We start from the raw sequence: 11448 nt of genomic DNA on the forward strand, positions 1-11448 counted from the left end.
TACTCCTTTACCTAATTTGATTCTAGTATATAACATAAAAATGTTTTGATTATAAAAGTTTAGAAAGATTCTGAGGAGACTGACATACAGACAGACTACATAAGTATTTCAAAGTTAATAGCTTTTGATTAATACATTACTTCTTAATTTTGACAATAGAAATTGTAGCTTTATTAAGCCAGGAAACATGAAATTTAATTTGTTTAAAATTCTCTTCAGTCACTGAGTGTTTTGGTTTAAGTCTAGATGTCCCCCACCTAAAGCCTAGATGAGGCTTTTTGGAGGGGGCTGGATCTAGTGTGTGGTGAGGGGATTAAGTGTCTGATGCTGGGATTAAAAGTGTGTAATTACTAAATTAGTACATTGGTTGGTTTGGCATAGTTCTGAGTGTGGATCATGATATGGCCCATCCTGGATGTGAGTGCTACCTACCATAAGGGCGTGTACCATGGATAGACTACAAGGGACAGAAAGAGGGCTGCTATCATTGCATGCTGCTTGCTGCTTTTGCTGCCTTCTGGCTGCCATGAACTGTTTCTCCTCTGCAATACCCCTCTGCCATGCCACCTTGCCTTGGAGCCAGCCAATTATGTACTGAAACCTCTGCAAACTATGAGCCAAAATAAACTTTTCCTCTTTTAACCTTGGGTATCAGGTATTTTGTCTCAGCAACAAGAAAAGTAACTAAGTACTGAGGGACCAAAAAAGGACATAAAAAGTCAATATTTGAGCCCCACCCACTCTGTAAATTAAACTTTAAAACTATTTAAGGAATAAAATCTTACAAAACTGGGGCCAGGGATTTAGCTCAGTGGTTCTGCTGCCTACCTTGCAAGTGCAAGGACCCGAGTTTGATCCCAGGTACCAAAAAAAAAAAAAATCTTAGAAAATTTTGGTAATGATGTTGATAGTTTCGGGGAAATTAATCAACTACCTATTAATTATAAAAATTATTTTATTCAGTAGTTTTGGTATCTTCTTTTGGTACTGGGGATTGAACTCAGGACCTTGTGCTTGTAAGGCAGGCAGCAGAACCACTGGGCTAAATCCCTAGCCCCCTCTTCTTTTGGTATGTTGCCATGGAAGATATTAGCCCAGCCTAGCAGAAGAGTATAATGTATATAGCATACTTTGACATTTTAAAAGTTATATTAATTCCATAACCATTTTGAAATGCTGGACAAACTTTAAAAAACAATCTTAGACGAACTTATTTGCAATTAATTGACAGTTTAACAGGCACTTTGAAAGTTTATTTGGCTGAAGCAGCACAATGATTAAAATTTGGGCCAGATGTGGTGGTACACTCCTATAATCCTAGTGAAAGACCCTAGTTAGCAAGACAGACTCCATACTGCTGCTTGACCCACCTGCCTGCCCTTTAGATGAACTCAAAGGAGGAAGCTTAGAAACCTCCTCCCCTTAGAGAGCCTCTTAGAAACAATTAATTAATTATTGTTTTACAAATGTTCTAACAGCAGGACATTCCACTTCTGTACCTTTTGCTTGCTTTACTAGGTCCATCCCATAGGGGGGCCTAGAAACTGTTGGCCTCACAGGCGTATAAAATATGTTAATCTTCCCCCAGTCGGGGCTCAAGTCCGATGCTCGGCTCCGGTCCTGGCCGTTAATAAACTCCTGTGTGGATTTAATATCGGTCTCTGGTTGGTTCTTTCTCACTGGGTGCAACACTAGCACTTGGGAGGCTGATGCAGGAGGATTGCAGCAAGTTTGAGGCTAGCCTAGATTACATAAAGTTCAAGGCCAGCTTGAAATGCATAGCGAGACCCTGTCTCGAAAAAATAAATGTTTAAAATTTGATAAAATTTCAATGTCAAATTTTAACCTGTTGTGAAAAGTTTATTTCTTTTTTTGTAAAATATACACACCTTAGTTTAATTTTGTGTCTTTGTGTAGATATACAAATTTATTGTAGGTATTCTGAACCAGGAACACAATTGGGTTTCAGGCCAGTTTGATACTGGCCAGTCTTAATTTCTTGTGATTGTAGGACTTTAGACTAAATGTTATGTCAGTGGGACTGTGCCGTCTGTGAAATTTAACAAATTGATGATTAACTTGATGTCATATCGCTTCTTGGCCTCTTGGCTAAGATCAAGTGTAACTTGATGTCATAGGATATTATGCACAATTTGAGGATTAAAATTTTTATAGCCTAGTTGTGAATAATGGATCATTAAATATTGACTTCCTAGTATAAAACTATAAGAATAAAAGTAAATTCTTCAGCTTAAAAAAGCCATCTCTGAGGGATATTGTTAAATTATCATTTAAAAATTTGCCCCCTAGTAAAACAGTATTGTTGTGTTTTTTTTCTTGCGTTCTTTTTTTTTTGTACTGGGAATTGAACTCGGGTCCTTGCACTTGCACAGCAGGTGGCGAAACCACTGAGCTAAATCCCCAGCCCTGCATTCTTTTTTTTTTCCCAGTACCAGGGATAGAACTCAGGACCTTGCACTTGTGAGGCTGTCACAGTGGTACTTTTGTTTTTTTAAAAAAGTTTTATTCTCTTTTTCACCCTCACTATTCAAATCACATAATAAATGGCAATCTAAGAAAAATATATGAGTTCTCCACATTCAGAAAACTGAAAACAAAAACTTCCTTGTCTTTATTGTTTTTGTTCTGCAGTTTCCTCCAGTACTGGGAATTGAACATGGCCTCAGCCCATACTAGGCAAATGGTCTACTACTAAGCTGCAGCCCTAGCTCTCCCATTGTTTCGTTTGGCTTTTGGAATGAGGTCTCACTATGTTGACCAGGTTGGCCTTGATCTCCTGGGTTCAGGTGATCCTCCTGCCTCAGCTTCATAAGTACCTGGGACTATATGTGTGCATCACTGGGCCTGGCTTTTTCACTGTGTATGTACATTTTTTTCAAATTGCTCTTTAAATTGATTTTTCTGAGAGAATAGTGCCAAGTCTATGTTTAATGATTTTTATTTTAGTATTTCTCTGTGATGTAGTAAACAAGGAGCTGGGGGTCCAACATGGCCCTACCTCTTCCTATACTCCTAAGGCACTTTCTAGTACAATTCAACACCAACATTTTCTAGTACAATTTAACTCTAGCGGTTCAGGCATAAAACAGGTTAAATGAGGTTTTTGGGGGGGAGGGACAGAGGTGTCTTAATCCCATAACTTTATGCATAAAAACTATTTTATATTTCGGAGTTATAAGGGCTCATAGAAAAACAAATTAAACAACAAGAATTTCAGTATTTTAAAATGTTACAGAACGCAATGTACTAGAAGCTGTGATTAACTCTGTGCATTATCTTATTTCATTAGGTCTGTGGAGAGTATTCTATTCTCTCTAGCATAGACCTGGCCTCCACAGTAGGGACTATTAAAAGTTTAAAAAATCATGTCAAAGAAATCTGGACGTTTTTAGTGCCCTCCTAGGTGAAGCCAGGCCCAAATCCCTTCAACTGAAGCTGTGGTGATTTCCAAGATCTTGGATCCTCTAGGTTTCTACCGTCGTTTCCCCTTTTCTCTCTCACTCAGTAAAAACCCCTGGACTTGGCCACTTTTGAGGGCAGCACCTGCTTTACGGCGTTGAGAGTGTAGGTTTTCTTAGTGAATCTGCCTGTCAGTGTCATGTTCTCATCATGAGGTGTTTAACTTCCTTGCTGGGCCCACAGCAGAAGCAATTCAAACTCGCTGCAACTGTTAAGCTCTTTGCCTTTCAAGTGGATAAAGCATACATGCCATGGGAATCCCATCAGTACAATTACTGGGGGTTATTCTACCTCCTGGAGTTATTCACGGAATCACTTGCCTTCAGTTCACCTGGTAGCTGCTGTGGGCCAGGCAATTCTAGCTGGTACCGCCAACTGAATGATGTCCATGAAGGGGTCTGGAGACTCTTCAGCTCTAAGCAGTCACTGTTAGGGTCCTCTCCACCCCCATCAGCAGTACAGAGTTACCTAAAAATAGCGAGGACAAGAACTTCCTCCCCCAAAGCTTTTCCCTACAGGGATTTAAGAGGCAGGAAAGGTCCTCCCTGGCTCTGGACGGTTCTGAGGATAGCTCAATCTTTCTGGTTTCAAATTTCAGGAATGAGAAACGCAGGTCGAAGGTCCTTAGCCGGCTGAAGCACGGTAAACAAGCTTAGAACACTTAGCCTCTCTGGGGCCACTTGGCAAAGCGATGGGGCTGAAGGAGGTGATTTGCCGCCCGGTGTCCCGAGCTCAGATGCGCCCACCGGATCGGAGAAAGTCGGGGTACAAACAGCGACCCACCCAGTCCAGTCCTTGCAGTCATAAACATCACGAACCTTTATAGGAAAATGAAACTGAAAACGGGAAAGTCCCTTCTCTGACTGGCTCAGCGCCGCGGGCCCGGAGACTGGTGACGCCCCGCAGGCCCGGCCCTGATTGGCCAGGGGGCTGGAATTATATAAAGGGCGGAGCTGGCCGGGCAGGCAGAGTGCCCTGCTGCCTCATCCTGTGCGATGTCGTGCAGCTCTGCCCTGGGCCTGCTGGCCCTGCTGGCCCTGACTGGCGTGAACGCCATTAAGCGTGCGTGTCCCCCGCCCCCATTCCCCGGTAGCTCTGCTGCTGCTGCTCTGGTGGGCTCGCGTCTTGCCGGTGACCTCCGTGGGTCGAGCCCCGTGGAGCGGCCCGGATGGCGGTCCAATCTTCTTATCCCCTGTGTAGAAACCGGGGGCGAGGTTTGCACAGATCGTGGGGTGTGGGTGAGGGTGCCCCGCGCGGGGGTGGGTGGGCAAAGGGGTGTGGGACTTGGGGTCCGCGCCAGCCTGGTCTGCAGCCTCTGGGGGCCTCCTGACCCGCGTGGGAAGGGAGACACCGCAGTCGGTTGCGTAGAGAGGGCTTCACACACGCTCAGCGCTGGTTCGCTCTCATCGCCCTTCGCTTTCAGAATGCACACTTACCGGGCTTCCGGTTGTGACAGCGGGCCCTATGGACTTTATGCCATTTACTTTGGAAAATGTGCCTCAGAGGTCAATTCTAGTGTCACCTGCGTCTCAGTTGAGAAAACCGTGGTGCTGAGTTGTAAAATAATTTAATAATACAGGATAAATGCCAACTGCCGTTGAAATTAAACTCGACTGGTGCCTGTTTTCAGAAACATGCCTTACAGCGCACTTCCTGTGTGAGCCTGGGCCAGGCAAGTCAGGCCGTTTTTTTCTTCACAGGGCTTCTTCTTTGGCCACTTGCCTGGGTAGTTCCAAGATATGTACAGCCTCTACTTTCGGTTTTGAGAAAGCGCCTATTTGTCAAAGGCAGGAAGTCTGTAGAACCTAAGGGTCATTTCAGATGGTCACCAAGACTGCTGAGGACACCCAAGAGTTTGGGCTCTTTTCTCATCTTTTCCTTTCCTTTCTTCTTTTTCTCTTTCTCTTCTTTCGGTACTGGGGTTTTAACCCAGGTGTGTTTTATCACTCGAAGTACACCTGCAGCCCTTTTTGTTTTGAGATGGAGTCTCGCTAAGTTGCCCAGGCTGGTCTCACACTTGAGACCCTCTTGCCTCAGCCTCCTGAGTAGCTGGGATTGTAGGCTTGAGCAAACTCGCCTGGCTTTATGCACTTCTTATATACCTGACAATATACTGGGCGCTCTCATCATTTTCCCTCACAAAACACCACAGGACAGTGTTTTGATCATGTGAAAATGGTATCCATTTGCACACAATTTACAAAATCAAGAATAATGTGTATATCATCACCATTATTGGTATTTCTTGTTGTTTATAAATGTGATTTTTAAAAATAACCTGACATTTAAAAAAATCTTATTTTGACAATTTTCTGAGTAATTCATACTATGCCTAGATAGTTTCTGGAAGATATATAAAAATTTGGGGGGCCAGAGATTTAGCTCAGTGGTTCTGCCGCCTGCTTTGCAAGCATAAGGTCCCGAGTTCAATCCCCTGTGCCAAAACAAAACAAAACCCTTTTTTAATAGTGATTGCCTCTAAATGTCTATTTTCCTCCCATCCTGTCTGTGCAAGTTTTTGTTCCACTGTGGGCATGAATTATTTTTTCAGCAGAACTTTGGTAGTTTAAAATAACTCTTCCAGCTGTGCATGGTGGCATATGTCTGCAATCCTACCACTCTGGGAAGCTCAGGCAAAAGAATCATCAAGTTTAAGTCCAGTCCTAGCAACTTGGCAACTTACTGAGACCTTGTTTCAAAATAAGAAAAGAATAAATAAAAATAAAAAGGACTGGGGATATAGTTTCCTGCAGAGGTCCTGGGTTCAATCCCCATTACCAAGAAAAAAAAGTAGATTATATACATGTATTGATGTCAATCTGTATACTTATGGACTGTAATACCTCTACATTTTAGATGAAAAATTTAGAAATAGAGTTTATGATTCTTTTCCACATTTCCATGAATGATCTAGTCATGTACCTTATTTTGGAAACCATTGTTCTGTAACATGAGGCCATGGCGAGTGCTAATGAGGAATGCAAATCCCATGCTCACACACAGCATTACCTTTGGTCATAATGGAAAGGATGTTCTCCTCCCTTTGCTGACGTCCTTACCTTTCCCCATTGTATTTTATCTTGCCCAACTCAGTCATTTCCGGTCTTTTCTAACTTTTACAGGCATTTAAGTTGTGTTTCTTTGTTTTCTAGCTCATGAAATCAGATACAGAGTTGGCATATAAACTCTGGGCAGAAATAAAGAGTTTGTGTTTGGGCTGGGGATTGAGCTCAGTGGTGCTGCCACCTGCCTCGAAAGCATAAGGTCCTGAGTTTGATCCCCGCTAACAACAACAAAAAATTGTGTTCAGTGGGAACATACTTTGGTTTGACTTGCATGGACACCTAAGCAGGGAGGTAAAAATAATGACATCTGCTACTTATAGGGCAATTGCTGTGTCATAGGTGCTGTAATAGACATTTATGCATATTAGAAAGCCAGATGAGTATAGATGTAGGCAGGAGCAAAAACCAAAAAGGAAGGGAGTTAACCTAAGAAAGAAAGTGAAAAGGGCTGAGGCCATGTACAACATGAGTCATTTGATGTATCTACTAGGGAGGGTATGTGAAATGAGAAATTAAGTTTGCAAAGTAGATTGGGGCCTTGAGTGATACAGTAAAGATTTCAATAGATGCTGAGAAGACATTAAAGGTTCTTAAAAGCTTCCAGAGAAAAGTTCTTAAAACTTCAATACAGCCAGGCATAGTGGCACACACCTATAATCCCAGTACTCCAGAGTTGAGGCAGGTGGATCTTCTTGAGTTCAAGGCTAGCCTGAACTACAAGCGAGACCCTGTCTCAGAAAACCAACCAACCAAGCTAAAAAAGCAAAAAATAAAACAAAACAAAAATTCCAGTACAATCTTCAATGACAGAAGACACTGCCTAGGGAAAAAAAAATCCGAAAGGCCTGTGTAGGAGAATGATGTGGAAAAGATCATTGTTTATTTCTCAAAATGGAGGTAGCCTTTTGGTAAAGTTGAAGCTCATTTGATGAGCATGGAAATGAAATTGGGAGAAATAGATGATCCGATTTAATATTTATTGATCAGATTTTAATACTTTTTGTAGCTTAAAACCAAGTTAGCCCCAAGTGAAATACTCTGGCAGTTATTTGTCTTTTCTTTATGTTTCTCAGAGACTCCAAAGATTCAAGTATATTCCCGTCACCCAGCTGAAAATGGGAAGCCAAACTACTTGAACTGCTACGTATCTGGGTTTCATCCACCCCAGATTGAAGTAGAATTGTTGAAAAATGGGGAAAAGATGGAAAAGATAGAGAAGTCAGACCTTTCTTTCAGCAAGGACTGGACTTTCTATCTCCTGGTGCATGCTAACTTCACCCCCAATGACAACGATGAGTATTCCTGCAGGGTTGTACACGTCACTCTGGAGGAACCCAAGATAGTTAAGTGGGGTGAGTTTTCAAATTCTTTTCTTAGCCAAATGTGGTAGTGCATGCTTGTAATCCCAGCACTTGGAGGCTGAGGCAGGAAGATCACAAGTTCAAAGCCAGCCTGTACTACATAGAGTCCCTGTCTCAAAAAAACAAAATCAAATAAACAAACACAAAACTTTCCTTAGCTGTTAAAAGTTCTATCAAAAACTCTGCATACTGGGATTTTTAGGGAATATTCCGAATGCATGATTAGAGGAACCTGCTGAGAGGCCACTGTACAACTTGCTCCCTGAGCCAGGAATGTCCTTGCAATGAGAACAGAGAGCAGCAATGGTATTTACATGAGTTTGCAGGCACTCCAGTGCTTATCTACTGGCTTTCCTGCAGCCACCTGGACCCTCAGCAGCATGGAGCAGCTCAGGGAGTCACAGGCCTTGGCCTATACGCTCCATTATCCTGGCACCATGCAACTGTGAACTTTTCCAGTGCTCTTTGACTAGATTTGGCTCCGAGGCAGGCAGGGGTGGGTGCTAGTAGGGAGTTCTAAACTAGTGTCCAAGATTAGGAATAGTAGCTTGTTCTGCCATCTTTATTGCTAACAGTTTTGGGCATTTGTTAGTATATAGTATTTTAAAAGTAAAACTTAATGTTTTCCATTTTCTTTTTCATAGATCAAAACAAATAACCAGCATCATGAAGGTGGGGTTTTATTTTCTTAAGAAATTTTGTTTTGTTTTGTTTCACTATCCTAGGGACTAGTTATAATAGCTCCAACATGATAACCCTCACTGTATAAAAAATGTAAATTAGACTAGCGTATCAGCAGGCAAAGAAGAGTCCTGTGGGGTCACATTCCCTTCTGTAGAGGCATGAAGAGAGTTGGTGGTCACAGGTGAAGCTCTGTCAAGCTAAAGGTAAGGCAGAGTAGCTGTGGGTGTGGATGGCAGGATAGAGGCAGCCAGTTACCATACCACCTGTGGGGGGTTGATCTTTCTTCTGCCATTTCTACACTGGCATTTCTGAGAAGGAGGCTTTTAGAAAGGAACCATTCTCTTCCTTTGTATAGCAGTTACTTTGTTTTTCATCCAGAACAGAGGGGTGACACAGTTCTGCAGACACCCCATTTCTTTCATCTCTTACTCAGCTTCAGTGTGTGGGTACTATGTTTTTTTAGAGGCTCCCAAGCCACCCGAGGAAAGAAATGGAAACATTGGTATAAATCTATGTAAACACACTACAATAGATGTAGAAGTATGAACCAGAGAGAAACTTGGACTTCTCTGAATCTTCAGTTGGAGTCCAGTGGTAGAAAATCCGTTTTTTTCAATGAAATTCTACGGCCTTGATTGTTGAAAACCCATTCAAATCTCCTGTTACATTCTAAGACAGGGAAACTGACTTGAGAGAGTAGAACAGTGATCTGCTCAGTCACATGTACTAAATGGTAGAATCAGGGTTCAAACTCTAGTCTCAGCATTGTTTCCTTTATGTTTTAGAAGCACCAAATAGGTAATGCTCTTTGTAATGTGTTTGTAGAATTGTTTGCAGCTAGTTCTTATAAAAAGCAGATCTACAAAATAGAAATTAGACAGATTTGGTGATCTGTAATCCAAAGAAAGTAAATCACTTACTAACCTTTACTTTTTTTATTTTTCTTTTCAGATTTGAAGACACCTCATTTGGACAATTTCAAATTGTTTCTTTGCATTTTAAATTTGATAAGCTTGTATACTTTATGCACTCAGCAAGGAAATTATAATAACATTAATGTAGGCAGGCAGTAAAAAACCTCCTTATTACCAAGTAGTTGATCTTGTTGTGGTTTTTTTTTTTGGTACTGGGGATTGAACTCGGGTCCTTGTGCTTTCTGGGGCCAGGGATTTAGCTCAGTGGTTCCATTGCTTGCCTTGCAAGTGCAAAGACCCGAGTTCGATCCCTGGTACCAAAAAACAACATTAATGTAGACATTATCTTCTTTATAATTCTACTTTGAGCACTGTCTTTAGATTTGTCTTTCCCTGGAATCTAGACTTTCAGGGAAAAAAAAACAACCCTGAATACTAAGATATTGGATCCTAAATATCTTAAAAGGAACAAAAAAACCTTTGATTGGAACTTTATGTATAAAAACTATTCTGATACTTTGGAGAGCCACAAGAAAGGCTGGTTTTAAAAAAAACTCTAGTTCTTTTTTTTTTTTTTTTTGATACCAAGGATTGAACTCGGGTCCTTGCACTTGCGAGGCAGGCAGTGGAATCATTGAGCTAAATCCCCAGCCTACTAGTTCTTTTCTTTTTTCAGTGCTGGGGCTTGAATCTAGGGCCTTCTATATGCTAGGCAAGCACGCTACATCTATACCACTGAGCTACATCCCTAGCTTCTAAAAGCTCTATTGAATATGATTTAAAATAACAGTTGATCATGTCAAGCTTTTACTGTACACTGAAGTTTATATATCTCTTCTTATTAGTTGGATGTAGTTATTCTTTGGTCCTCCATAACATAGATGACTAATGAGCCAGGAGTGGTGGTACATGCCTGTAATCTCAGTACTTGGGAGGCCAATACAGGAGAATCACTGAGTTTGAGGCCAGTGTGGGCTACATAGCAAGACTCTATCTCAAAAAACCAAACCAACCAAACAAAAAAAAAGCTAAAACGACAACAACAAAAAACATAGATGATTAAAAAACCTAAGCAACTGGGGACATTTCTCTTTGGGAAACCACACAGGCTGAACTGAAGCCCAGTGCAGTGATGTACAGGCTTCCCTTTGCCAACTTCCCTTTGGCCCACTTCCTCTTTTTACTGTCTCCACTCAGAAAAACAAAAAACAAAATACACCCCAGATTTTCCATGACACACAATGTTGTAGCATTATTTGAAGTGGCTTTCTAGGTATCCTTTGCTATCTGCAAGTATGCATTCCATTTTCATCACCCTGAAGATCCAGTGAATGTCTCAGGTCAAGTTCATGCAGAAGGAGGCTCTGAGCCTAGATCAAATGACTTATTAAGAAAGGGCTCCCAGGAAAAAACAGTAAGGGAGTGAGCATAAAGGACAGGGAATGGGAAGAAGCCAAGGAGTTGGCCTTTGGTGACCCATATCAGCTTGTCTTTGGCCATTATGGGATTATAGGATGGCATGAAACATGAAACTCCTAGGCACTCCCAGTTCTCTCCAGTAGCTGAGAGCAATGTGCAGGTGCTAGTTATTTGTAGCAAAATATACAAAAACTGGGGACTAGCTTGCAGAGCCAGATCTGGGTGGGTCATTGGTTGCTACTGTGAGTTTCCTCTACTGGGCCCACAACATATGGAATCCCAAGCTCCCATTACAAATTCAAAGTTTCTAAGGTGCTAGCATTGAAGTGTGAATGCCAGTGGACTCTAAAGGAAGCTCAAATCTTCATTTCACAAGAGGAATTGGAAAATTCCTGACTCAACCTTTTGGTTTGGATATGGTTTAATTGTGTTCCACGAGGGTCCATTATTAATACCCTCTTGGTCCACAGGGTATTAGAAGATGATGAAATCTTAAGAGATGGGGTCTAGTGACTGGTCATTGGT

The 11448-nt window shown here is 41.7% G+C and overlaps 1 protein-coding gene across 3 annotated transcripts; it reads left to right on the forward strand.

The window, feature by feature from the left end:
* The first annotated feature begins 4409 nt into the window (after window positions 1-4409).
* On the forward strand, window positions 4410-9685 carry B2m (beta-2-microglobulin). 3 transcript variants are annotated; one of them, XM_087207305.1, is made up of 4 exons: window positions 4410-4542; window positions 7619-7897; window positions 8551-8578; window positions 9542-9685. In XM_087207305.1, the coding sequence occupies exons 1-3, from the start codon at window positions 4476-4478 to the stop codon at window positions 8562-8564; spliced, it is 360 nt and encodes a 119-aa protein (XP_087063431.1). In that variant the 5' UTR covers window positions 4410-4475; the 3' UTR covers window positions 8565-8578; window positions 9542-9685. The 3 variants fall into 3 exon arrangements, with proteins under 3 accessions (XP_087063431.1, XP_087063432.1, XP_087063430.1); XM_087207306.1 differs by having other exon boundaries at window positions 4449-4694; XM_087207304.1 differs by lacking the exon at window positions 4410-4542 and adding an exon at window positions 4816-5152.
* The last annotated feature ends 1763 nt before the right edge of the window (window positions 9686-11448 follow it).

The sequence above is a fragment of the Heterocephalus glaber genome, unplaced genomic scaffold (assembly GCF_053883595.1).
Source record: "Heterocephalus glaber isolate CG9 unplaced genomic scaffold, H.glaber_assembly_v1.0 deba00000809, whole genome shotgun sequence".
NCBI lineage: Eukaryota > Metazoa > Chordata > Mammalia > Rodentia > Bathyergidae > Heterocephalus > Heterocephalus glaber.